The following is a 26,870-nucleotide window of genomic DNA, read 5'->3' on the forward strand; positions in this document are numbered from 1 at the left end:
CCTCCTACCAGAAGCAAGCATCTTGAAAGCAAGGACCTTGTCTATCTTTTTCATGTCAGTATCTCTACCATCTGGAAGAGAGCCTAGTCAAAGTAGGTGCCCACTCCATATACTCAATGAATGAATGAAGGCAGTATGTTCAGAATAAGAGGGCTACAGACAGTTATACAAGCCCTAAGGTATTATGGCTGAGACTTTATGGTGCGCAATTCCCGAAAATGAATGACACAAACTAAGAAATCAGGCAGTTGAACTTGAGACTTTATGCAGATATTCCCGAGGAAAATGCGGTCAATGAAAATGAGTGACATGTGATAACTTTTTTCAAGTGTTTCCATCCCCAGCTCATGAGATTTACACAAGAAGCCCCCCCGACCAGCCAAAAATAGAGCAAGATTAAAAAAAAAAAAAAACAAAACCCTCTCACTGTTTTCCATCCAGAAGAAGAGATAGGGATAGCAAGTTTGAATCTGTCAGGCAGACAACTCACTAACAGGAAAGCCAGATAGACATATGTATTTCAGAAAGAAACAGTCAAGAGAAATAGTCAGCAACTTGAAAATTAATCAGATCAAGCACAGTCCTTTTGATAAGTGCACAATTTACTGCTTAAGTTGATGGCATTATAATCAGCCCAAATTTATCATCTTCCCATAGGCTATCTGACACAAATAATGCATTTACTCTATAACCATCTAAAATCTACCCTTTCTGTTGGCCAAAAAAAAAGCCCAATTCCCATTTAGTCGTGTTTCTAGGACTTGAACTCAAATGAGATGCTGCCTATTAAGATGTATTGGGAGAATTATGGGAATTTTGCATGCCATTAGTATCTAACGGTATTTTAAAGTGTAAGTAACTCATTTCTAATACAATAGCATGAAAAATTAAACATCCAGTCAAACATAAAAACTGCTCAAGAGGAATGAACACTGCAAAGAGAAACTGCCATGCTTCTTGGGGGAAGTCAGCCACTGAATCAAGGGCTCCCATTAGGAATTTTCTTCACAAGGTACAACTTCTCTTTATTCATAACTTTAAGAATGCCCTCCCTGGCAAGCATCCCATCTGCTTAAAGACCAGTCAATATTCTATGAAGAACTAGATTTTCTGTTAACCGATAAAGCCCTCAGAGCTCAACATAAAGAAATGCAGTGGTTCAACAACACTACATATGAAGGAATATTGGATTTTTATTTACCTGGGTGAAGAAAGGCCTCTGAAGGGACTCCACAGTACCTTTCCCAATTATACAGAAGAATGAATTTCCAATGTAAACCTTGTGAATTGACATGTGTTATGCCGCTGTTCAATAAGACAATATGAAGCCCAAATGAGACGCTAAATGAAGAGGTTTATCTGGGGCTTTGCCTAGAATTGAAGAAAAGTGTTCACATACTCCCTGAAGAGGAAAGTTACAATAACCTTCCTCTGCTAGATAGAGAGCCTCATCCTCACTGCCTTTAAGCCAGCACTAGCGAATATCAAGGTGTTCCTTCAAGAAAGTTCCCTATTAGAGAACACAAGACAACTCCCATTCTATCTCCCCTCACTAATATGGTAGCAGGGGAGCTTGCACAGAAGACAATTCCCTCTTTTGAACTCAGGCTAAAGGGGGCATCATGCTAAAGAGGGCACCCCCCCTCAGCTTCATAGGGGAAATGTGAGAACACGAAGTTCTTGATCAACACTAGAAAAACAAAAGACACCTATGGTGTCACTGGCATTGCTCTCGGCCCTGATGACTGTTCAGCATTCACTCCGTAGGTCACGGCAATCTACAAAATAGTTCCTCAAAGCTTACTCACTGTGGCAAGACTGTTTGCCAGCGATGTACACTGATGAGCTACTTGTTGAATTTCCGTGTCAGGTTGCTTGGCTGTTGGTAATTATTTGCTAACGTGGCAGACACATCACACAGGTCTTGTACCAGAAGTACATGAAAGGAATACCCCAAAGGGGAGCTCTGTGGTCGCCTCCTACCAATTTGTTTAACAAAACCAATGACACTCAGCAAATGACAAGGGGGAAACGGCACCTCTGGCATTGTACAGGAGGTACAGACTGTAATCGGGGAGATGGATTATAGAGATGAACACAGTATGGCACTAACGTGTTAAGAACTGACTTCTAAACCAAATCCATGCAGAGCTCAGGAGGGAGGATGGTAGCAGGGCTCAGCAGGTTTCTAAACAGTTTCGAAGCCGCTGTCAGCAGAGTAAATACAAATGGGAACTAAAAAGAGAAGGCAAAGTTGAAATCTGGATGGAGATGCCTTTGTTGTGGTAAAAGAGAAGGCAGCAGTGTTCAAATGAGATTAGCAAAGAGACTTTGCCAGAGAAGGGTATGAATACCCTCCAAGAGAAAGAGAGGTCTTCCCAAGAAGATAAAGTCCTCATGTGACCTGCTTCATCCACTTAGAAAACACTTGCCAGATGCATGCTTTTTCTTGTCTGGCAATTAAATTTTACTCTTTTCTCTCTCCTCATCGGGATCTCCATACCAACAGTACTTTCCTTTCTTAATCATATTTTATGCCCCAAATAGCTCCGTCCTACAACTTCTTACTAACCCTTATGCTCTGCCTATCCCAAGATCATGCTGATTGTGGATCAGGTCAGGCAACCAGCTCTATCATATTTAGCATTGTTACCTATGATTAAACAGTGTAATAGCAGTGTGCTTATTGAATCCGCAGGAAAATACGGAGTTGGTATGATTGTTTCAATCATAATACATTTTAAGATAATACCACCAGGGTTAAAAGAGACATTAATAGGCAGAAATTAGGGCCAAATCAAATAAGATGAAATTTCACATCAGAAAATGAAAGATCCCATGCTTAGGGACTGTGCTTCTCAGACAGAATGTGAGATCTAAGGTTTAACCGAAATACATATTGAGAAAAAGTACACAGCTGTTTTGATCAACAGTAAGCTAAGATAAGGCTGCCAAAAAGGATGTTATCATCTTAAACTGTACCAGAAGAAGACAATTATCTCATTCTAATCTGAGTCCATCTGCCTAGGGATAATCACATGTAGTCGTAGGAACTTCTCAGATGATAAACACACACACTTTAGAAAGAACCAAGCAGGATTGTGAGGGCCTTGTGAGCCAAATCAAGTGATGAATGGTTGAAGGAACAGAGGATGTTCAGTATGAAAAAGTAAAGATTAAGGGAAAGCAAGATAAAGTCTTCAAATATTTGGAGGACTGTCATGTGGAAGAAGGATTGGATTTGGTCTATGTAGCTAAAAGAGGTAAAACATATACCAACAAGTGTAAGTTGAAAGGAGGTATTTTTATCTCAAGGTAAGGATTTTCTAGCAGTCAGAAAACACAGAGAGAAGGAACAGCCTTGGGAAGCAATGAACTACAGTCTCTGAAGGATGTCCTAGTAGATGATAGAAGACCACTTGGCCAGGACAGTAATCCTCAAACTCAGACAGAGAGACACAGCCTCAAGACTTTTAAGAGCTGCCCTTGATTATCTACTATATGCAATAACTTTACAAACTTTGTAATCCTTGAAATAACCCTAAAAGGCGGGCATTGCTATACTCAATTGACAGATGTTCACAAAAGTTAAATGACTTGCGTGATACCATTCAATAAATGGCAAAGCCTAAATTCAAATCCAGATGTAAACTCGTGCTATGCCACATTGTCTTACAATCCTCTATTGATTCTGTTCTTAAAAAGTCAAATGTTCAACCAGTTGGTTACCTAAACAGTGTGAGATACAGAAAGATCATTGGACTAAAGTCAGAAAACATCCGTTTGTGTCTTACCTTTACCATTTAAGCTTTGTGACTTGAGCCAAGTTACAAAAACCTCTCTGGGCTCTCACAGTTTCTTCACTCACATACTTAATAGCAATACGTATTACATAAGTTTTCAATGAATATAAAACAGATAACCGCAATAAAAGTACATTGCAAATTCTAAAATGCTTTTCTAAAGTAAAACATTATCAATGTCATTAGGTAAGATCAAAGCTTTCACCCTCACAGAAAAATCCAGGAGGTACTTTAATTTAAAGTATTTTTTAGAAAAAAGATACCAGAAGGCTCATCTAAGACACTTGGCTCAACTGGTTAGAAAACAGTACCCACTGTCGGCTTTACAATTTCTATAAAAAAGGAGTTTAGGGGCAGCAATGTGATAGGAAGGAGAAGAGAGTAAGAGCCTCCTAAATCATTCCCTTGGTGTAGCCGCTGATGGCACATGAATGCAGTCTTAAGTCCCATTTTTTTCCAGGAGTTCAGAAAATGTGCTGCACAAAGTGTTCAATTACACCCCAGACTAGCCGCCTCCAAAATATTTGCTAATACTCATGAGTGGGTGAAAATTTAGTGTAATCCCATTTTATTATTCATCTAAATGAAGATTTAAATTTAATGATAAATCAAAGGCCTGATGTTTATATAAAGCACACATCGGTAACTAGGACTGTCGGGGCCAGAAAGGACATTGAAGGTCTCTGATTCAACCTCCATCAGCTACTTGTTATATTAATATATAAACATCCAAAAGCCATCTGTCATGCAGAGACCCATATGGGACATCCTCATGTAATGCTTTGAAGCTTCCCAGAGCAAACGGATGTCTCCCCAGAGGCCTGAGATTGACCATTTCCAAACAACCCATGTGAAATATTTCAGGGTCTAGAAGCTATGATAAGGGACAAGGTGAATATTTCTCTCTCTCTCCATGAAGTCCTGATGCAACCACAGACCACCACCACCACCTGCAACATTGGCATCCCCAAGAGTCAAGCAGAGATCCGTATTCTTTGACCTTTTCACTTTTTCAGGACCTTGGAAAGCAAACATAAGGTAAGGTCTCTTACCAAACATTAAGGGAGCCTAGTAAGCTTTCCAAAAATACAGATTTCTATGCCCCTCATACAATCAGATTTAACAGGTGCCAGCCTGGCCCCACCGTAAAAAAGAATCTCTGATGAAGGCTTTATTTGGCAAAGTCTGTCCTCAAGAAGCAAAGTCAGGTTTGACTAGGTTCTCCTCCTGCCCTGCTTATACAGTCAAGCTAGCCTATGGCAGGAGCAGCTAGGACTCTGCTTAGGACATCTCCAAGGCAGAGTGAGAGGCACAGGGGAACAATCTCCTCCATGAGGCCATTTCTAGATGTTTTTCTATTTAAATTAAAACAAACAAACAAACAAGAGAGCAGCACAAAGAAAAGAAAAAGTCCTTCAGCATCCCAGCGTTTTGTGGTGCATATAAAAAAGTAAAAGGTTTCTCCTGACCGCGGCCCATTAATAGTTGTGCAGATGATGGATGGAGGAACACAGGAACACAAAGAAAGACAATATATAGGCAGTCACTTGTAAATTTATTTGACAAGAGTAATATTATATCCCTGGCCTCCTGGAGCCTTCATTACAGTGTAGATAAATTATAGTTATTTGTTCATTGTTCAATTTCAAATAGTGGCAAATGCTAAAGTGAGCCAAGTATCTCCATTCACCCCCTCCAGATAGACTCTGCCTTGCTCTGTGCCAAAGAAGACTATGAGGTTCCCTCTCCTTTTTGGTTCCAGTTGGTTTCAACCAATGGGAAATGCCAGCAGGAGGGCAGGAAGGGTTGAAGTTGGGGTACTAATTAATTCATATGGAAAAGACAGCACAGTGCTTGGCACACAGTACTAGCTAAATAAAGGTAGCTGCTCCTTTTAAGAACAAAACTAGTGAGGAAGGCCCTTGACTACGAAGTGGTACTTTCATGCCTCTCTCTCTCTCAGCTGCTGTCTATAGCCTTCCCAATATAAATGTGTCAATACAAACTTGATTGTTTTTTAATAATGTTTACTGAGAGGACAACTTTTGTGCCTTGACTTCTGCTTTGTATCAAGTTCACTGAAATTACTCATTTAGTTTGGGGCTCTTACTTTTAAAAAGTAATCACTTTGTTGAAAGAAATTTTTATGTCAGAAGTTCACAATCACCGAAGCAGAGCAAAGCAATTTAGATAAAATTTCCTGTTCTGAAGGAAGACTTTTGTTATTGTGAGGCATTCAATAGTAACTGCCAGCTGTTTAATCAAAAAGTTATTGTTCATTGTGGGGGAAAAAATTGGAGTTTGGAAAACAATGAGGCTACAACTCCAAGTTCAGAAAGCGTCTGATGAAGTTTCAAATCCTTTTCCAACTCCAACTGATCATTTAGACTATAATGGCCCATTTCTGATACGGCATTTCACGGATGATAATAAGAAAATCACTGAGACAACTGAGATCTCCCACTAATCTCTTTAATTATTCCCTTTCCTAGTGGCTCCTTCATGTTCAGATTACAGGGTATAAATTAAAGACTGTTTTAAGAGATGTCTCAGATAAGCCTATTATTAAGGACACATAGGTGACTCCTTTAATTCCAAAACCAAAATGAATGATAAAAGAAAAATTAAGAAGGTGAGGGAATTATAAGGGGAAATTTTTGCATGTTAGAAAAAGAAGGATTTGAAGAAGGCTAATGGGAAAAGTAAAGATTCAAGAGTCAGAAGGACTCTGTTCTAAATTCTGGGCTTACCTGCTACACTTAGGACATGACCTTGGACAAATCACTTTATCTTCCTAGGATTATTTCCTCACCTTTTACATAAAGAAAATGATGCCTGCTCCTTTTACTTTTTTAAGGCTCTATACGACACTGTACAGTAATTGCTTTAAAAACTGATGCCCAATACTGATGTGAAATGGCTTAAGTAATGCAGCCTTGAACCACCTGAATACTTGTTGGTTTTTCAGATCCTCCCAAGGACCCAGCTATATCCCTTTCCTTATGTTTTGTGCATGAGATAATCTGGCAACCTTTTAATAATCTTGCCTTTTTGGATCAAGTTATTCAAACTGATTTCTGTCACTTACAACGTAAGGGTCTTAACTAACGTGAAAATGTAAAGGAAAATACACGTAAATGAAACAATTCTACACTCAGATGAAGAACTACAGTAAGTTTTGGGATGCCCACTCAGCAGCGTATATGAAGATAAAAATTCTGATCTCACCACACCTTGGCGCCTACCTCATTTACATTCTGTCATGTAATCAGCCATTTATGAATTTGTGGGCAACTTGATAACAGTGCTTATTTGCTGTGGCATCCCCAGTACCTAGACCAGTGCTAGGCACAAAATGTATGCTTAATAACAATGGTTTTCATCTCATGTATTTTTGCATTTGTGTCAGTCTGAGCAGTTCCTGGATGCAGCCATCTCTCTGTGCTTGGATGATTACCCAGTGGGTGAACTGTCCCTCTGCCTCGTAAATGGATTAACTGCCAACATACTCTTTTAATACTACTAGGTTGATGGAAAAGCTGAAATGCACATTTTCAATTGAAAGAGGATATTTAGAATAACAAAGAATGACTCAAGTAAACCCCATGCTACTTTTCCACACATAAATAAAAATGTATATGCACATTCCCCTAGTCCCTTTAACCTTTCTCTCATCTTTTCATATAGATCTCAGAAACAACTCTCTCAGTAACACATAACTGACTAGACATTACTGAGCACTTAATACGAATACTCAAGAAACACCCATTAAGCTAAGGAATGAATAAATGAATTGCTTGATGAAATCTAAGGCCTTAGGAGCCTCTCCAATTCACAGAGACTCCAGCCACACTGAACTATTGATATTTGCGAGTCCGAAAAGTTTCGTGCACTCTCTTGCTTCCAACCTTTGTACATTCTGGTCCCCTGGTTCAAGATACCTTTCTAGCACTTATCTGGCCGTATCACATCCCCAAGACCCAACTCCGCTGTCAAACTGGGAAGCTTTTCTCATACTATCTTTCTCAAGTTTTTATTGAAAATGCTACTTTTGTCCTGATTTGTATGCTGCTGTCAGAATGTCTGATGCCAACCTGAATTTCCTTCCTTTGTAAATGACATGGTCTTTTTGCTTTGAAGTCATGAGAATCTTTTTATATAAAATTTAATACCCTTACTAGGATATCTCAGAGTTGAATTTACAGGTCAACTTTCCCAAATTCATGATGGTTCCACTCAGTATGTAGATCTGGACTTCCTTTGGTTTTCTTGCATTGTACTTTTTAATGGTTTTATTGAGATATAATTCACCTACAGTATAACTTATTTAAAGTAGACACTTAATGGTTTGGGATATATTCTGTTATTAACTTTTTAAACTTTACATAACAATTGTAGCCATTTTAACCATTTGTAAGTGTACAATTCAGGGGCATTAATTACATTCACAATGACGTGCAACTACCACCACCAACGTTTTCCAAAACTTTTCATCACTCCAAACAGAGATTCTGTAAGCATTAAGCAATAACTCCTTATTCTCTCACCCCTCAGCCCCTGTTAACCTCTACTTTCTCTGGGATGTGACTATCCTATATACTTCAAATAAGGAGAATAATATTTGTCCTTTTGTGCCTGGCTTGAACTTGGCATAATGTTTTCAAGGCTCATCCATGCTGTAGGATATATCAGAACTATATTCCTCTTTACAGCTGAATAATACTCCACTGCACGTATAGACCACATTTTGTTTATCCATCTGTTGATGGACAATTGAGTTGTTTCTGACTTTTGCCATTGTGAAAAATACTGAAATAAACATTGGCATGCACATATCTAGTCAAAGCTCTGTTTTCAGTTCCTTTGGATATGTACCTGGGAGTGTAACTGCTAGGTGATATGGTAACTTATATTTAGTTTTTTGAGGAGCCACCAAACTATTCCGTAGCTGCTGTACTATTTTACATTGTATAAAGGGTCCAATTTCTCCACATCCTCACCAGTTATTTTCTTTTTAATTATAGCCTTCATATTAGTATTAAGTGGTATCTCACTGTGCTTTTTATCTGACTAAGCAAGTTGAGCATCTTTTCATGTGCTTATTGACCATTTGTGTATCTTCCTTGGAGAAATGTCTATTAAAATCCTTTGCCCATTTAATTTTTTTTAAATTTTTTAACATCTTTATTGGAGTAGAATTGCTTTACAATGGTGGGTTAGTTGCTGCTTTATAACAGAGTGAATCAGTTATACATATACATATGTTCCCATATCTCTTCCCTCTTGCATCTCCCTCCCTCCCATCCTCCCTATCCCACCCCTCTAGGTGGTCACAAAGCACCCAGCTGATCTCCCTGTGCTATGTGGCTGCTTCCCAGTAGCTATCTATTCTACGTTTGGTAGTGTATATATGTCCATGCCACTCTCTCACTTTGTCCCAGCATACCCGTCCCCCTCCCCATATCCTCAAGTCCATGCTCTAGTAGATCTGTGTTTTATTCCCATCCTACCCCTAGTCTCTTCATGACATTTTTTTTCTTAGATTCCATATATATGTGTTAGCATATGGTATTTGTTTTTCTCCTTCTGACTTACTTTACTCTGTATGATAGACTCCAGGTCCATCCACCTCACTACAAATAACTCAGTTTCATTTCTTTTTATGGCTGAGTAATATTCCATTGTATATATGTGCCACATCTTCTTTATCCATTCATCTGTTGATGGACACTTAGGTTGCTTCCATGTCATGGCTATTGTAAATAGAGCTGCAATGAACATTTTGGAACATGACTCTTTTTGAATTATGGTTTTCTCAGGGTATATGCCCAGTAGTGGGATTGCGGGGTCGTATGGTAGTTCTATTTGTAGTTTTTTAAGGAACCTCCAAACTGTTCTCCATAGTGGCTGTATCAATTTACATTCCCACCAGTCTCATAGCTTCTTGTTTTCTTCTTTGTTGTTTTTTTTTTGTTTTTTTCTTGTGGTACGCGGGCCTCTCACTGTGGTGGCCTCTCCCGTTGAGGAGCACAGGCTCCAGACACACAGGCTCAGCGGCCATGGCTCATGGGCCTAGCCGCTCTGCGGCATATGGGATCTTCCCAGACTGGGGCACGAACCCGTGTCCCCTGCATCAGCAGGCGGATTCTCAACCACTGCGCCACCAGGGAAGCCCTTCTTCTTTGTTTTTAATTTTGTGTAAAGTGTGAATCAGGCAAGCACCTTTCATAATCTAAGAAAATTAAAGAAAAAACATGCCCATTGAACTTCACAGTAAGGCTATACCAAAACAGCCTGGGACAATCATGAAATCCAGCCTGAAGAGCTTACTAAAGGGCTTGATGAAAGCCCCTTACTGTGGGCCTCAGCTGTAGGTTGAAGAAACAGACCCACAGAATTTTAGGATGGTGACATATCCACAGTCCAGACAAGTATATCCAACTGTATTTACTCTCCAGCAGAGAGGGCACATGCCCCTTAATCCTACTTGTGATTGGCTTTTGTTTGTACCCTCTCTGTAAATTACATCCACTCCTTCATGCCTGCCAGAGCTCGAGTGAGGCATAGTTCACCCTGGGCTGTGAATCAGACCAGGAAATCACTGAAAGTCTTTTATAGATTAACTGCCTTCCTTGAGAAAAGAATAATCCTCAGAAATTCAAAGCAGAAAGGAGGGGATATGGGGATATATGTATACATATAGCTGATTCACTTTGTTATACAGCAGCAACTAACACAACAATGTAAAGCAATTATACTCCAATAAAGATGCTAAAAAAATTAAAATTTTTAAAGAAGAAATGCTAAGCTGACTTCATCTTCACCTTTCCCCAGGCCTGATATTTACAAAGCACACTGAAATTTACAACACCTATTCCCATGCAGGTTCTCGTTTCATCCTCACCATAACCCTGTACAAGCAGACTGAGTAGAAACGATGCCCATTCTATACAGATCAGGAGACTGAGGCAAAGAACAAGGAGACTTAACTAATGGAACCACCTAGAATGATAGGATCACAAGTCAGAAGCCACAAATACAGACCCTTAGACCACTCTTCCATTTATTTATTCATTCAGGTATTCACAAATATTTGTTGACTACCTATCATGTGACAGCTCCACAATATACACCAGTCATACAATGGTGAGCCCTCAGGGTGTATACAGCCTGTAGGAAAGACAGATGCCAATCAAATGATCAAAAACCACTCTGTAGATAAACAGGTTATGGTGAAACTGTAAAACACAAGAAACTTCTTTCTTTTGTCCTGAATATTAAGGATAAGTAGAAATGAACTTGATATTAGAGAAATGGCATGTACAGAGATCCTGCGGCTTTAACGAATATGGTACTTAAAGAACTAAAAGAATGTAGTGCAAGAGGAAATTGAAGAAGGCAACATAGGCCAGACTATTCAAAGATTTAAACTATATTAAGGATTGTGACTTTTAGTCTAAAACTCATAGAAGGCCGTTAAACGAGCTTACATGTGTATTGGGGTGGGAAGGGAATATGGTGATCAGGTTTGCAGTGTGAAGTCTTTATGTATCGCCCTAATGTCCACGAAAAATTGCTGCCTGTGAAAATGACTCAAATTCAGTGTGCTCACCTACTTCCTTGGCCTTGCTCTCTTATTAGCTCCTGCAGGCTCTAGTACATATCTAATTAGATACCAATAAAAGAAGCAATAATGACAAATGCCCTCCTAAATGGGGGTCCCCTACCGCCCAACCCTTTATTTCACCATCAGTTTTTAATGAGACCTTGTGATTGCAAAGTCACCTTAAAGAACACAGAGAGTTTATCACCTTGAAATAGGGAATATCAAAATTTATGTTGGAACAGTGTAAAACCAGCCATGTAACACTGGAGACTAGCGTAACGCATCTATTTCACATTTGAAGAAATGGCCGAATGGCTCATTTGCAGTCAGTCATGATTTAAGATTAGGTCCTTGGTCATTGCACATCAGCACAGAGGCATATGCAAGGCATACCAATCATATGCGGATAATGGGCCATTCAAAGGCCTGACCCCATATTATGTCTGTGGAATTGAAGTCATGAACCTGTCTGTCAACATTCTAGATTCCAGGAAGGAAGGAGAGTCTTTAAATCTAAAAATAATTTCACATAAGCTTTCTAGAGTCCAAGGACCAACAGTGGTTGGAATTTATAACAAGGTCGATTTTGTTGCAACAAGGAAGCAGTCCTTTGAAGTGACCGGCCTCCCCAGTCTGACAAAGTAATACATGGAACTCGGCCTTTGTTGGTTTCAGTTTATAAATGGGATGGCTTACACGTCTTCCATGAGAAGTTAGAAGTGTTATCTTGTCACATGGGAATATTAAAAAGATGGAGGAGGAGAAGGAGGGAAGAAGGTAGAGGGGACTGGTAGAGAATAATCTCCCTGAAAAAGGAGTAAGGAACGACCTCTGGACTCTGGCTCCAGCCTGCCACTGACTTACTATGAACCCCTGGACGAGTCATTTCTGTTCTCAGCACCTCAAAAGTCCCCATCTATACGATGCAAGAACTTCCACCTCAGAGTGCCTTTACAAAAAAATCAAGTGAATATATAAATCACCTCTTTTAAAAAAAAAAAATTCACAACACTAACTTCAACTCAGCAACGACTGAGCAAAAAGCCTGAGTTTTTCCCAGCATAGTGCTGGGTCTCTAAGGGCAAAATGTCAAAGAATTCAAGAAACTGGAATCATAGAATGCCCAGCTCCTTCCTTGTTTGCACTTCAAAGACAGCACCAACTTGGAGAGCACTGAGTAACTGAATGAGCTGTGCTGGGGACACACCAGAATGAAACACAGCCCAAGGAGGTTAACCTCCAGTGGAAATGAAATTCCCTTCTGGGTAATACCAGTATTCTGAGTATCCCAAAGAAGCCAGCTCGTGGCCCCAACTCCAAACCTGTAAGTTCCTATGTGTGAAATTTGCTGTCAGGAAAGTGATACTCTCAGACTAATTGACTCTAACGAGTAAAGAAGCAGCAGGACACTCCTGAGGAAGAGTTAGAAACAGCATCACTCAGGCTCTTTAAGGAGAAGGGAAATTATTTCTACTCTAATTGCCCCAGAAAACCCTCAGTTGAGGGCCCAGGCACATTAACCAGCTGGCTCAGTGGCTCTGGAGCTCCAGCTGGGAGACACTCGCAAGAAGTTAAGATGGATGGGCTGAGACGAAAGTCAACTGAATTGGGGGTTAGAGCAGGGAAAAGCGCGCACAGAAACCTTTTCCTTCCAAGCCTCCTCATCTTCACACCCCATCCCCACCACACCCCCCCGAGAGAAAAGCAGCCAAAGAGGTTCAGCTATAAATCTGTTTCCTTGCATCCAACTGCTCTGGCTGCTATTATTTATAACATTAATTTAAGTTCCCAGAGAGACAGATGAATTTCTTTCTGGTAGTGTAGGAAATCAGTTCTTTTCAATGACAACATCTGTACCTTTGGTCTAACTAGAAAACTAATGTAGTATTTGGAATTCGTTTTCTTTTCCAATTAAAAAGTCCTCATGGCTGGCTCATGCATTTTTTATTTCCCAATGCTCCTTTCCAATGAGTGAAGCATAAAAGGAAAGAGACAACTAATGTATAAATGTATATTTTTTTTAAAAAAACAGTTCCATCATACATATGGTTGTGGTTTGACTTTTTATTTCCTCTCACTGCTTTCCTTTTTAAGGAATAACCATACATATCCATCAAAAAGGGCAGAGTAGAGTTGTAACAATAAAGATGCAAGCTTCAATATTTTCTCCTACAAGAAAACATTATTTCTCCTGCAGCCTATTTCCCCTTCCATTCATCCTGTATAGACCCATGTCCATGCAATACAATCACAACTCAAGATGTGTCTGAAGGCATGTAGATGAAATCACTATAAGTTGGAAATGAAGTCTTATTTTCCTTTCTATTTTAATACATCTTAGGCCCCATGTATGCAATACTGTGCCTCCTTATTAATCTCCTCATGGCCTCAGGTAGCCAACAAACCACCAGATAAAGAGATACAAACCACCTATTGTATTTCTTTTTAGTCCTTTCCATTTGCAATTTTGAAAGCTCAGGAGTGCAGGTGGATAGGGGGAATGCAGGCCACTCTCTCATTATCCATTTCAATTAATCCTTTCACCTCCTACCTCTCTCTGCCACTGAGGCCACGGTTGACCAAAAGCATATTTAAACCCACCAGGCAACAGAGGAAAAGATAAAGGTTTTTGAAGGGACAACATTAGAGATAGGTTTATCTACTGATGTCATTAGAAGATAGGGCAAAGTTAAATGTAGAATCCACCTAATGAGGTTGGGATGAAAAAGCCACAGGGTACAAAGCATGAGTAGAAGTGTGAGGGTCTCAGCCAGAATGAGACAGCCAACATGGTAATGTCTGAGCTTCCTTAACAATTAAGCAGCCACTCTCTACTCTGCCAAAAAATCTACAACATGGACTGTATTACATTGGCCACCTAGACCATTAGATTCATTCCCTCCCATTATTTAAGTCTTTACAGCTTGGCAGCAGCAAAGGCTTTTTTCCCTTCAGTATTCAGAGGATGTGTTATGTTTTTTAACAGCACAACTATCCATCATCTGCTGACTACAGTACACTGCTCTATCTTGTAGGTTACCAAGCTACCAGGGCCTCCATAGCCAGGGCAGCCTGTACGCCCTGGCTGTCTGCTGTCACATGTCTGGGTCAGAACATGTCTGAAAGAAAGAAAGAACACAAGGTGGAGAGAACAAAATGCCAACATGCCTTAGATCCAAAAATGCATATTCAGCATCTACTCCAGCAAGAAGGGAGGCAAGTGAGGAAATAAAAAAAGATTGGGCAGCTACAGTAAGTAATCTTTGCTCTCCAGCAGCATGCTGCACTGTCAACCCAGGTATCAATTCAGATGACTGCAAACCCCCTGCCAGTCTACTACAGAAGCAGCCCTGTGAAGGCGGCATGCTGGGTTGCTCTCCAGGGTCCTGAAGCCCCCCCCCCAAAAAAAAAACCATACCCTAACTAAGCACTGTGATGAGCTAGAATCAGAGAGGTGCCCAGAAGAGTAGAGATGGAAGAAGATTTAGAAATAATCTGGTCCTATCCCCTCTTTTTATACCTAGGGAGCTAAGGCCCAGAGACAGTAAATGAATTTCCTAGGGTCATACAAATGTAACAATTTCTTTCAGCTCAAGTTTTCAATCTAGAATGTTTTTGTGCTAAAAAGCCAGATTTTCAAAGTAGAGAAGCAAAGAGTATCTATTTGGTTTAGGAGACCCAGGCAATTATAACATATTAGTTTCCTCATTCACCTGGCTGTATTTACATCTCCTCCTAAAAGCTCTGACGATTTGGGATCATGGCTTGAGGAGAGGGTAAGTGAATCTTGAACCTCTTCTCTCACAGAAATAAAAAAGGAAAGAAGCCAATGCCACATTCTCAAAGCCCTGCCAGTGCCAACGAAAGATCGTATTACAATGGACGGGATGTTTCCTTCCCTATTCAGCCTCAGTTACATATTTTTAAAGAAACTCTGCAATTACGTATTTTTAAAGGGACTGTGTTGGCATAAAAGCCATGCACCATGTTGTTGCACTACCTACCATGGAACTAAAAGACAAACTACTGGAGAACCATGCCTAGGATTTGGCAGTCAGAATAACTTCAGGGACCTGATTGACCTCAAACCCTACACTGCACCATGGATCTACATTACACACTAGATCCTTATCCACGGGACATGAACCACTGTTTTTATACAGGTGAAAATTTGACTAAATTATATTCATTTTCAATATGATACTTTAACATCTTTTCTATATGATGGTATATGTTTATAGTACTTCATGACGCTGTGTGTTCATATGGTAGCTTGAAATTTTCTAAGGATTTTGCACACACTCTCTTGCTACATTCCTATAACAACCATATGGTAGAAGAGTTACTATTACTCCCATTTTACAGATGCAAGCATAGTTTCTGGCATAGGGAGGGAGGAAGGATTAGAGGACAAGAGGATGGGAGGAATCTTCAAAGAATATAAGACACAGATTTCCTGATTTCGTACCCCTGCATCACTGCATTTAAGTCACATTTTATAAATGGCAAAACCAAGACAAAGGTCCAGCATTCGCTACAAGTTTAGGTTAGACCACAGAGCCCATATGCCCGGTCACTTGGAGAACAGCTTTTCTTCCCCTGTCCTCCTCTCTGTCATATTTCCTTCTCTGTCTCTTCCTGCAGGCTTTCTCTCACCTCCAACTTCATCCACTCACCCATACACACTCTTCTCTCACCAGCACTATGACTGGCTGTGTAATGCTTATAAGATGAACCTCATTCCGAGCCCAGTTCTCATGTGACTGGTATGGAATCACATCACACAGCAGCAAAAACTGTAAAGCTGCAGAAATTGTCATGCATTTTCACCTGGGATGGTAAGAAATCGAGAGGCTACTCCATGTGCCCCGGAGCTCTTCCTCCTGTTGTCTCCCAGACCTGATTGTCTCTAGCAGAAATCTAGCAATCCACTGTGCACTTACAGCATCCCTTGTACTGTAGCTTTGTACTGTTACTTAAATTTACACGTGGGTTATATCCTATCTTCCTAGCTTGCTTGTCATTTCTTCCTGGACAGAAGATCTGGTGCTACCGGTGCTATCCACATGAGGCATGGATTCTCAATTCTAATTTTGATGATGAGTTGTGTGCATGTGTTCCTGTTTGTGAAGTAAATAATCTGTCAGGAGGGGAAGCAGGAGACTGAGAATCTTGGCCTGGCTCCTTTGGAAGCATTGGTCTTTGACAGTCATCTCAATTTCCCCCTCCTTACTCTAGTGCAAATGTTTGTATAAAAGACAGCGGAGTACATTTTACGTGACTTAACTACCTTAAGGAATGTGTGGTTTAATAATATGATGTTTGTAAATACTTTAGGAGCTCTCTGGAAAGAAGATGCCGTGTCACCGTATTTCATTATGAAAAACCTAGAGATATAAACAGATGCTCATATCCTGAAATTACTCTGAAATATTCAACAGGAACCTTGAATTACTGACTTGTTCAGTGATTTATAGTAAGCTTGTTTTTCTGGTTCTGCATGTTCTTCAAAATCAGTTGTACGGACACACTGAATGTGCTCTGCTGTGAATAAACAGCGCGCGTGAGAAGTAAAATCTAAATATGTTTACTGTCTAGAATATAGTCCTTAACGGTCAGTGACAACCGGGCTGCAGGTGTGTGTGTGTGCGCGCACGTGCTCTGTCTACCTGTGCACATTTGAACAAACGAGGTGAGAGTTCAGAGCTCCATTACAATGGGACTGTGTAAGAGACATTTTTCCAGCAGTGAGGCAAGAGGAGGTGGGATTTGCATGGGGAGACCTGCATATTGCAGAAAGTTCTGGCTGAAGGCTGGATGCAGGTACCATTTGAATGGAAAACACTTTTGAGTCCATCCCTCCACTGTCACTTCAAGACCAAGATGCTGGGAGTAACGCTTTTCAGTTCTCTCTACTGCTCCGCTCCTATTATGAGTTGTCAGAACAGCCTGCTCACAAGGCTTCCATCTGAGTCCACGATTTTCCTGATATCCAAGGACCAGGGCCAATCACTGGGGGCATCCCTGGTGGCTTCAGAATTCAAAAGTAATGGACAAATAAACCATGGACTTCCTGATGGCAAGAACTCCTAATGCTTTGTATCTCCACAGCCTGGCAGAGATTGTGTGTCCAATACTTTCATTGGATGGACTGATTGAAAATTAAAAGTTACCAAATAAAGAGAAGGAAGGAAAATCCCTTTTGTGGTGAAAGAACTCTTAGGCCCTGAATGACATGTCCCCGATGTCAATGGATTGAGGGCTTTGAGTAATGGGGACAGGCCACGGGGTAAGCAGAGAATGGAGCAGGGGAATCTGAGGAAGATTAGTTCAGGCCTCCTTCTCAGCTTTGTTGGCAACTATTAATACCAAGGCAGCTAAAGAAAAACCTAAGGCAGTGGAGATTATCAGGCTGGCCACCCAACTGAGTGGTTCCTTTTATGTTTCTAGCTTGAGGTGATCTGCTACCCACACTTTGGGAGTTTCTAACTAGGCCCAGCTGAACAGCTGAAGCGGGGAGAAAAGTGTGTCTCAATAGCAAGCAGAAAGTGTTAAACTACCAACTAAAATAGCAGCCGCTTTTCTTGTGACAATTGGTGTTATTAGGTCTGAAAGGGCTCTGTTTCTCAATTCTAAAAAAGGTAGAAAATCCTGCTACATTCCAGTTCCTCAGAGCAAAGGAATCTCCTGGAAATCTTCTCTTCCTGATTTCAAGTGTTTTTATGGTTCCTGGACCTTCTGTAGATTCTCTCCTCCTGGGAAGACTTCCTGGCGTGGTTATAACTTTGTCTTGGGAAGGACATGAATTTCAGAGGCAGAGAGGAGGAAAGACAAGGCGGGGGAGGTTAGATCCTGGTTCACAGTTTGGGCTCTATGCTTTTTACATTATGTGATTGAGACTGAGTTACTGACCCTCTCAGAGCCTTTCTAATTCCAAATCTGTAAAATGGGTCTAATGAAATTGCCCCCACACCACATGGCCATCCTAAGGACTATTATACCTAGCACATTAGCTGGCCTATGGTAGATGTGCAATAATAGATAGAGGTCCCTTCCCTTATGCCAAGGTGATGGGTTCCACTAGTAAGATTCCACATCTTACCCAACAACTCCAAAGACTGGCAATGTAAGACAAGGGGAGAAAAAGACTAGAAATAAAGAACAAACTGCTAACACTGAGTCTGGCTCTTGCCTTCCCTCATCTTCTAAGTCCAGTGACAAGAGTCCCTCCCGTTGGGCTAAACAGGCTAGTGGTTACAACAGGTATGCAAGTCAGACTCGGGTCCAAATCCTAGAGCTGCCACTTAGCAGCAGCAGGATTGCAGAAATAGAATGTAACCTCAGCTCCATCATTTTTAAATGATAGAAATAGCAGCCTGAGTGATGAATTCATCTATGTAAAGCACTTAGCACTGTCCCTAGCGCAGTCAACACCCAATAAATGTTATCTATCGCGTCACCATTTATCATCTACCCAGCACAACTCCAGCAGGTGACAGGTTGAGAAAAATAAGACAGTGTAACTTTAAGGGTAAAGGAATCAAAAAGGAAGAATCTCACAGCAGTATGAAATACATAGCTTAGAGAATAAAAATCAGCCTTTCTGAAAGTCACTCTCTGTGAGGGTGGCCTAGATAAGTAGTAGAGCAGCATCTTGATAAATAGACCAGAGCTTCTGCCACCCTAAAATCAACCAGTGCTGGCTAGCAAGAAACTTCTGAAGAAGATACGTTTATTCCATGTAATAGACACTAGGCCACCTTAAACTTTCCTCCTCCCTACTGGGGATCTGCTTCAGGTACTTGGATTTCCAGGGTCCCTCACTTATTTGTTGCAGCCCAGCCTGTCCTCCAGCTTCTACCTCCTCTATATTTTTTTTCAGGGGAAAGCACGAACGCAGTCCCCCACTACCACAAACTATGCAGTCGAGTTTCCCACATTTGGGGAAACCGCAGGTGCCCCCTCTATTTAAACCACTGGTTTTCAAATGCGAATCCATGCACCAAGACTAACCTGCCTGCCTAAGAACTACCCGGACAGCTTATGAAGAATATAGTTCCACCCTCTGAGAATCTGATCCACTAGGTCAGAGATGGCACCCGGTTACTCATATGATTCTTATAGGTGCCCCAGTAATTCTTAAGTGTAGTCAGGTTTGGGAACTCTTGTTTCTAGACTTTTCCTACACCAAAATCAAAATTTACCTCCTCTACGGCCCAGTCATTTCCGGCCTCTCTTTCCCTAACCTATCTAAAAAACCCATTTGTGTTGGGTCCATAAATCATTAACTGGCAACAACTTTATGCTTTCCTTCCAAGATCTTACATAAAGAAAAACATGTTATGTCATGATCCAAAGTATAAAAATTTTCAAGAGAAGGGAAATAATATTTAGAATCTCTTCAATCCATTCTGTATAAATGGGGCTGACCCTAAAGCATACTGTGGGCTCCAGCTCTCCTGTTCTCTCCCTACTTTCCTGGTAGAGAGGCCAGGATACACAGTAAATGAAAGTTTGGTGATGAAGAGACACCACAGATGTGCAGAATAAATAATAATATAACAGTAACAACCACCACCATGCACTGGGTGCCAAAGGCCAAGCACCACCCAAAGCACTTTATGTGAATTGTCTTCTTCAGCATTAGCATCTGTGAGTATGTGCTAGTATTAGCAGTCCCAGTTTACAAATTAAAAAACTGAGATGAGGGCTTCCCTGGTGGCGCAGTGGTTGGGAGTCTGCCTGCCGATGCAGGGGACGCGGGTTCGTGCCCCGGTCCGGGAAGATCCCACGTACCGCGGAGCGGCTGGGCCCGTGAGCCATGGCCGCTGAGCCTGCGCGTCCGGAGCCTGTGCTCCGCAACGGGAGAGGCCACAACAGAGAGAGGCCCGCGTACCGCAAAAAAAAAAAAAAAAAAAAAAAAAAAAAACTGAGATGAAAAGATATTAATGTGCCCAAATTCCCACAGCTAACAAGTGGCTGAGGATGGCAGAGGAGACTATTTCAGAGGGACCAGATCATTTTGAAGGCAGGAAACCTTCGATTAGCAGAGACATATCCTCTCTCCTCTTTTTCCTCTTCTCTAGAGAGGAGAATATGGGGAAATAGAAGCTAAAACTTTTGAAAAGAGGAAGCAAAAAAAACTGCAAAGCAAGAAAACAGTGGTGTCTCCAGGACTTTTCATTTGGGAATTACTAAACAAGGACTTCGAGGCTCCTTTCTGGCCTATGGCATAGGAGGACATGCAGGACCCTTCTTCTCTCCCATTGGGGAAGCATGAGTGGTGGGTAGGGGGGAGCAAGAGTGCTCCCTGACAGGCCACTTTAGTTCTAGAGAATTGAAAGAGCCGATAAGCTCTTGAAGGTGGAAGTGGAGTCAGTGACTGAGGGCTGGCTTTACCCAGACTGCCCAGCCCACAGTAAAAAGGAGTTTGTGGTTTCTATGGAAATGTGGTCCAGGCACACACATTACATCTAGTTGAAGCCACGATTCTCCAGAAAAATCCAGAAAGAGCCCGAAACAGGTGACATCAAACTGTACCAAGACTCACTTTAAGATGGCGGGACTTCCCTTAAACCTGACTCTAGTTTCTGTTCTCTGCCTCTCCAGGTCTTCTTCTAAAAGAGACTGCAGAACTGGAATGGCAAGTACATTGAAGTATCATGTCATCAGAAATGCAGTGTGGAGCTGACTGACCTTGGATTATGCTTCCTTCCATTGGGTGCCGGAAGGGAGGCTGTCCCCAATATGCTTGTACCTTATCCTGGGCCCAAGAGAACAAGTTCTGTTCCTGAACAATCATTTGAATTTTGCCAGTATCATTAATGAAAACCAACAATTCATAGCTACCTTGCAGCACCAAAAATTCTCTATAATAGGACTCAGATCACTATCCGTAAGGACTTTCAGTGGGTTCTGGAGAAATCAAAACATTTCCCTTGACCACCAGTATCCAGCTGTCCAGCCACAAGTGATCCAATAGAGACCAACAGTGTCCTTTCTTCAGCTGGCAGTCAACCTCCCTTCCCAGGGACGGACACAGGAGCCAATATCTCCTTCTCAACCCAACCCACAGGAGCCAATATCTCCTTCTCAACCCAACCCACAACCTCCTGTGAAAGCCCCGACTTCAAAATAGTCCTGCCATCCTCTGACAAGCTGGGAGGCGCATTCCTCTGCAGAGGATAAATGGCATCAATTCCAAAAGATTCAAAGAACAGCCTCTTTAAGAAGTTGCCATTTGGAAAAAATATTTAAGCAAAGCTGTGCTTGATGAAGTCAAATAGGATTAGCCGCTCCACTAGCACTGCCTTCTCAGATTCATTCGAAGGTAGACCAGCTCATTCGCCTCCCAAGTGGAACGAACTCAACAACAATATATCACAGTTTACTGTGATCACAGCTCCATAGAATTCCAGCTGGTACCTGGAGTACACCGAGGTGCACTTAATATTCCCCCATCTATAATCAACCTTTTGTACATTTCTTCCTAATTGCCGGATATGTTTCCATTTTAATGAACTGTTTTCTTAACATATTACAGTTGGTCATTCCAGCACGCCTAATGGCCCATTTCAGTATGTTAAATGACGATTAGGGTCCTTTGGTTTGTTTCGCAGCAAGGCTTGGAGGGGCTTGGCTTTATCCCTTCCCCATTGCTCAATTTCAAGGGCACAATCACGAAAGATCAAAGGCAAAGTCATACCTGTTGCAGTCGACGTGGAGCAGGAGATGGGAGGCACTAACTGACAGTGCGACCTTGTGCCACTGTCCGTCAGCCATCCGGTACGGAAGTGCCTCCGTCCTGGGCTTGCCGTTATGTATGTAGTGATATCGAATCTCATCCCTCAGACCACTGCTCTCCAGTTCGAAATAGCTGTATGTAAAGAACAAAAATGTGTTTTATTTTACTTCTGGATATCACAGCTATCATCAATCCTCATGACTTACTACCAGGATTCCCAGAATCTAAAATTAGCTCAGCTTGACGCAAAGAACCACAACCCACAATCAATTGTACAGTATGGAACCCTACTCACGTTTTGTCTGAGAGCCCTCACGGTGACAGCGTGAAGCCCTGAAACGGAGACTGAATGATCCGCTGTGACAGGCCACAAGCTAATTAGCAAAGCTTGGTGCAGTGTCGCTTAAGCATAGTTCAGAATGGAAATAAACTGTCAGAGAAGAGATGAGTAAGGCTTTTTTTTTCTTCTTTTTTTTTTACTTCCCTCTGGACAAGAAGCTATATGTGAGGAACAACTCTTAGATAATCAACAGGGGAGCAAAGTTTGAAGCTACTCACATATGTGTCAGTATTTCAAAATTTCATGGAATGAAACATACAATTAAGTTTTTCTTTCCTCAGATTGTTACTTTCTTTTTCCAGATCCGTGAAAAACTTTTAGCACCACCACTGTAGTCTGCACTTCAGTCATAAAAGGCAGTCAACTTTGGGACACTCATCAGTCACACACCAGGGCTGATACTTTCATGGTTGGCAGGCCTACTTAGTCTCCTACATGTCCCTTCTGAAATGTGTCACCATGATCATCATCAACACAGAGCCCAATCTCACTGCCAAGCACTGCACTAGGCATTTGACATGTACTGTCAAATCTATCACTCACGGAAAACTGTAAGACTGATATTACCCCCTTTGAAATATTTTTTAAAAAACCCCTGAGATTCCGGAATTAAGTAACATACCCAAGCCAGGATTTAAACTCAGGTCTAGATGTGACAGTCTACGCACTTTATACCAGTTTGGTGCCCATCCCAGAGGCACAGGACAAAGTAGTAAAGATGGCCTCAACTGGCACTATCTCCCAGCAGCTTATTCATACAGACAACTCAAGAACTACTCGCCTAGACAGATAACCAGGTTCAATCCCAAGATCTGCAAGGACCTACTACTTCTCCTCTAATCCGTTGAGCTGGCCTGACCCCACTAGCTCAGGCACATTTAATCCAGAACATAAAATGCATCTTCCATGAGGACTGAGATGAATATATCATGAAACTCAGCCTCTATTATGCATAACTTCCAAATCTCACGTCACATATGAAAACAAATGCACATTTCTTGCTCATCTTTCACAGAGATCTTCCCAAGAGAGCACTGCAGGGGAAGCAAAATCAAGAGTAGCCTCTATCTCATTTGCACGGTACAAAGAATCAGGCCCAAGATGATAAATTGAAAATGTTACCTATACTATTGCAGCCGACTCCTGGGCCCAGGTACATACTTACTAGTAATAATATAATACATATTTTTTAAGACTACTAAGGAGGAAATCCCTTAATAAAGAAGACATTCATTTTAAGAGAATTTCCCAATTTTTTTCTAAGCAGCCAGAACACTGGAAGGATCGAACAATCAGAAGACTTAAAAGGTCAGGAAAACCAAGATGATCCAGTCATTCATTAATTTATTTGTATCATGACTGAACACATAGTGAAAAGCTAAGATGAGATTTAAAATACAGATCCTGTTCTCAAGATGCTTTGAGAAGAGTGAAAAAGGAAATAAAATATGTGCCCCTCCCTCCAAAAAAGCTAGAAATTCGCCTTAGAGAAAAAAATGGGAGGCAAAGCTGACATTTTAAAAGTGACTGGCATGTGCTGGAAATGGGCCAAGTGCTTTCATAAATATCTCATTTAATTTCTTCAAGGTAAATATTATCATCACTATTTTACAGATGAGTTCACAGATGATCAGAGATATTAAGTACCTTGCCAGAGACCACACAGCTCCTGTATGGAAAAGCGGTAGGACCTGACACCTGAGACTGTAGCAAGACCAACACATCGTAAGAACACTTCCAATCACTTTATTTTGACCAACAAGCTACTGCTGGGGGAAGAGACATGACCTTGAAAAGACCTCAATCAATGACAATCAAAAATACTCCAGATAGGGCTTCCCTGGTGGCACAGTGGTTGAGAGTCCGTTCGTGCCCTGGTCAGGGAAGATCCCATATGCCGCGGAGCGGCTGGGCCCGTGAGCCATGGCCGCTGAGCCAGCGCGTCCGGAGCCTGTGCTCCGCAACGGGAGAGGCCACAACAGTGAGAGGCCCACATACCGGAAAAAAAAAAAAAAAAAAAAATACTCCAGATAACTTGAATCATTAAAAAAAAAAGAAAGAAAAAGAGAGGCATATACATTTAACAAGATTTAATCATTTTTCCTGGGGTTATGGCCTCACTGAACAAATGCTCAATGTATTATAAACAGATCTTTCAAAGATCATTTTGCAATGAATTGGAATAAGTGGGTACCTTGGGATAATCACAAGTATACAGTTATGAGAAAACAAATGTGCCCCAATGTTAGGCAAATGGATACTTGTGTCTTGGGGTAAAGTATCTGACAGCATCATTCACATATACAAAAATTGCTGTATCTCAAACAACTTGGATGAAAAGATGGTGTTTAATTTTTTTAAAAATAAACATGTCAGAGGTGAAAACTGCTTACAGGTGACAGTAATTCCCCAGCATTTCTGGCCTGTAGATGGGGCCAAATCCTGTGGCCTGAGAATGCTCTCAGGCAATTAAAAAAAGAAAAAAAAAAAGTTGGATAATTACAGAAGTGGCCCTAGAGATGACAAAGAAACCAGATGGCTAAGTGATATCTGGATAAAAGTGTTTCATAAGGGACTTCCCTGGTGGTGCAGTGGTTAAGAATCCGCCTGCCAGGGCTTCCCTGGTGGCGCAGTGGTTGAGAGTCCGCCTGCCGATGCAGGGGACATGGGTTCGTGCCCCGGTCCAGGAAGATCCCACATGCCGCGGAGTGGCTGGGCCCGTGAGCCATGCTGGGCCCGTGAGCCATGGCCACTGAGCCTGTGCGTCCGGAGGCTGTGCTCCGCAACGGGAGAGGCCACAACAGTGAGAGGTCCGCATACCACCAAAAAAAAAAAAAAAAGAATCCGCCTGCCAGTGCAGGAGACAGAGACATGGGTTCGAGCCCTGGTCCGGGAAGATCCCACATGCCGCAGAGCAACTAAGCCCGTGCGCCACAACTACTGAGCCTGCGTTCTAGAGCCCATGAGCCACAATTACAGTAGCCCGCGCACCTAGAGCCCGTGCTCCACAACAAGAGAAGCCACTGCAAGGAGAAGCCTGCGCACCATAACCAAGAGCAGCCCCCACTCCCTGCAATTAGAGAAAGACCATGCACAGCAACAAAGACCCAATGCAGCCAAAAATAAATAAGTAAATAATTTTTTTTAAGTGTTTCATGAGTGCTGGGAAGGGAAAAAGGCAGATTTCCAGGCAGTAACCCTCTGCTAATACAGATGTACGGCTTAGTCCTGAAAGCAACATAGAGGAGGTGGCCATTCAGCCTGACAGTGCTTGACTGTAGCCTAAAGAGTAGACTCATTATTTGTAGTAGAGCCTTGTTACTCAAGGATGGTCCACTGACCAGCAGCAGCATCACCTGTGGAAATTCAGCTTATGGGGCCCCAATTAAGACCCACCTGAGTCAGAATCTGCATTTTAATAAGATCCACAGATGATTCATGTACACATTAAAATTTAAGCAGCACTGTGGTAGAGTACACCAGGTGTTGCTTTACTTCCTGGCCAACTAGTCATGGTGAGGAAGGAGATGTTATGAGCAAGTGAATAAGAGCCATGTGGTGCTTGCAGGGAAAGGAAGGCCACTGGAAGAGATGGTAAGCCAGTGTCTAGTGAGCTCTCTGCCCAGAAAAGTCCATTCTCTTCAGGCTTCAAATGCTTTAGGGTCCTCCCGGGAGTATGCAAGAAGGGGCAGCTGTATGGGTTATAAGGTTACCAGCCAGATTTTGTGAGCAGCAATTCTCCCCTTAGCCTGGGACCTCAGCCAAGTGTGCTGTTCTATTGAACTGTCTTGGCTCCCAGAAAAATCTGCGCATCCTTCAAATATTTGAAAACAGCACTACAAAGTGTCCTCTTTCAGACCAAGCATCCCCAGCTCTCTCTTTTATACTCCTGTCCCCCACCCAGACTGAGCCCTTCCTGGTCAAGGATGCTGTCTTAACTCCTCTTTCCAGACCCGTCCCCAACTTGGTCACCACGATCTAGGTATGGTAAAATGGATCAGTTTCCGCCATAAATACAGCATCCAGGAATAAAGACTCCTCCTCTGGGCTGTGCACAACTCTGACTGCATCCTAATGTTGACACTGACTTCCAAACATCTAATACTACAAGTCCTTTGATACAAGATGCTATAAGGGTGAATCATTCCCATCCTGTATTTACATAGCTCAATTTTTTTCAACCTAAGCCCTTGCTTAAGTGCTAGGCAGACCCTATCCAGAATCAACATCAGTTACATCAAAACATCAAAAACAATCAGTTACTATGAACTGAAGTCAAATTTCACAAGACTACCTGAATCCCATGCTATATTCATAAATAAATTTAGGAACAATAATTCCAAATGACATAAACAAAGATCAAAGTTATTTTTATTA

The 26,870-nt window shown here is 41.7% G+C and overlaps 1 protein-coding gene across 2 annotated transcripts in view; it reads right to left on the reverse strand.

Moving 5' to 3' along the window:
- Positions 1–26,870, reverse strand: part of NELL1 (neural EGFL like 1) — an 866,603-nt gene that overhangs the window by 710,126 nt on the left and 129,607 nt on the right. For both annotated transcript variants that reach the window (XM_059070155.2, XM_059070156.2), the window contains exon 4: positions 22,115–22,285. In XM_059070155.2, coding sequence (XP_058926138.1) covers positions 22,115–22,285 — 171 coding nt within the window. The remainder of the gene's footprint in view (positions 1–22,114; positions 22,286–26,870) is intronic.

Source organism: Kogia breviceps, chromosome 7 (assembly GCF_026419965.1).
Source record: "Kogia breviceps isolate mKogBre1 chromosome 7, mKogBre1 haplotype 1, whole genome shotgun sequence".
In the NCBI taxonomy this organism is placed as follows: domain Eukaryota; kingdom Metazoa; phylum Chordata; class Mammalia; order Artiodactyla; family Physeteridae; genus Kogia; species Kogia breviceps.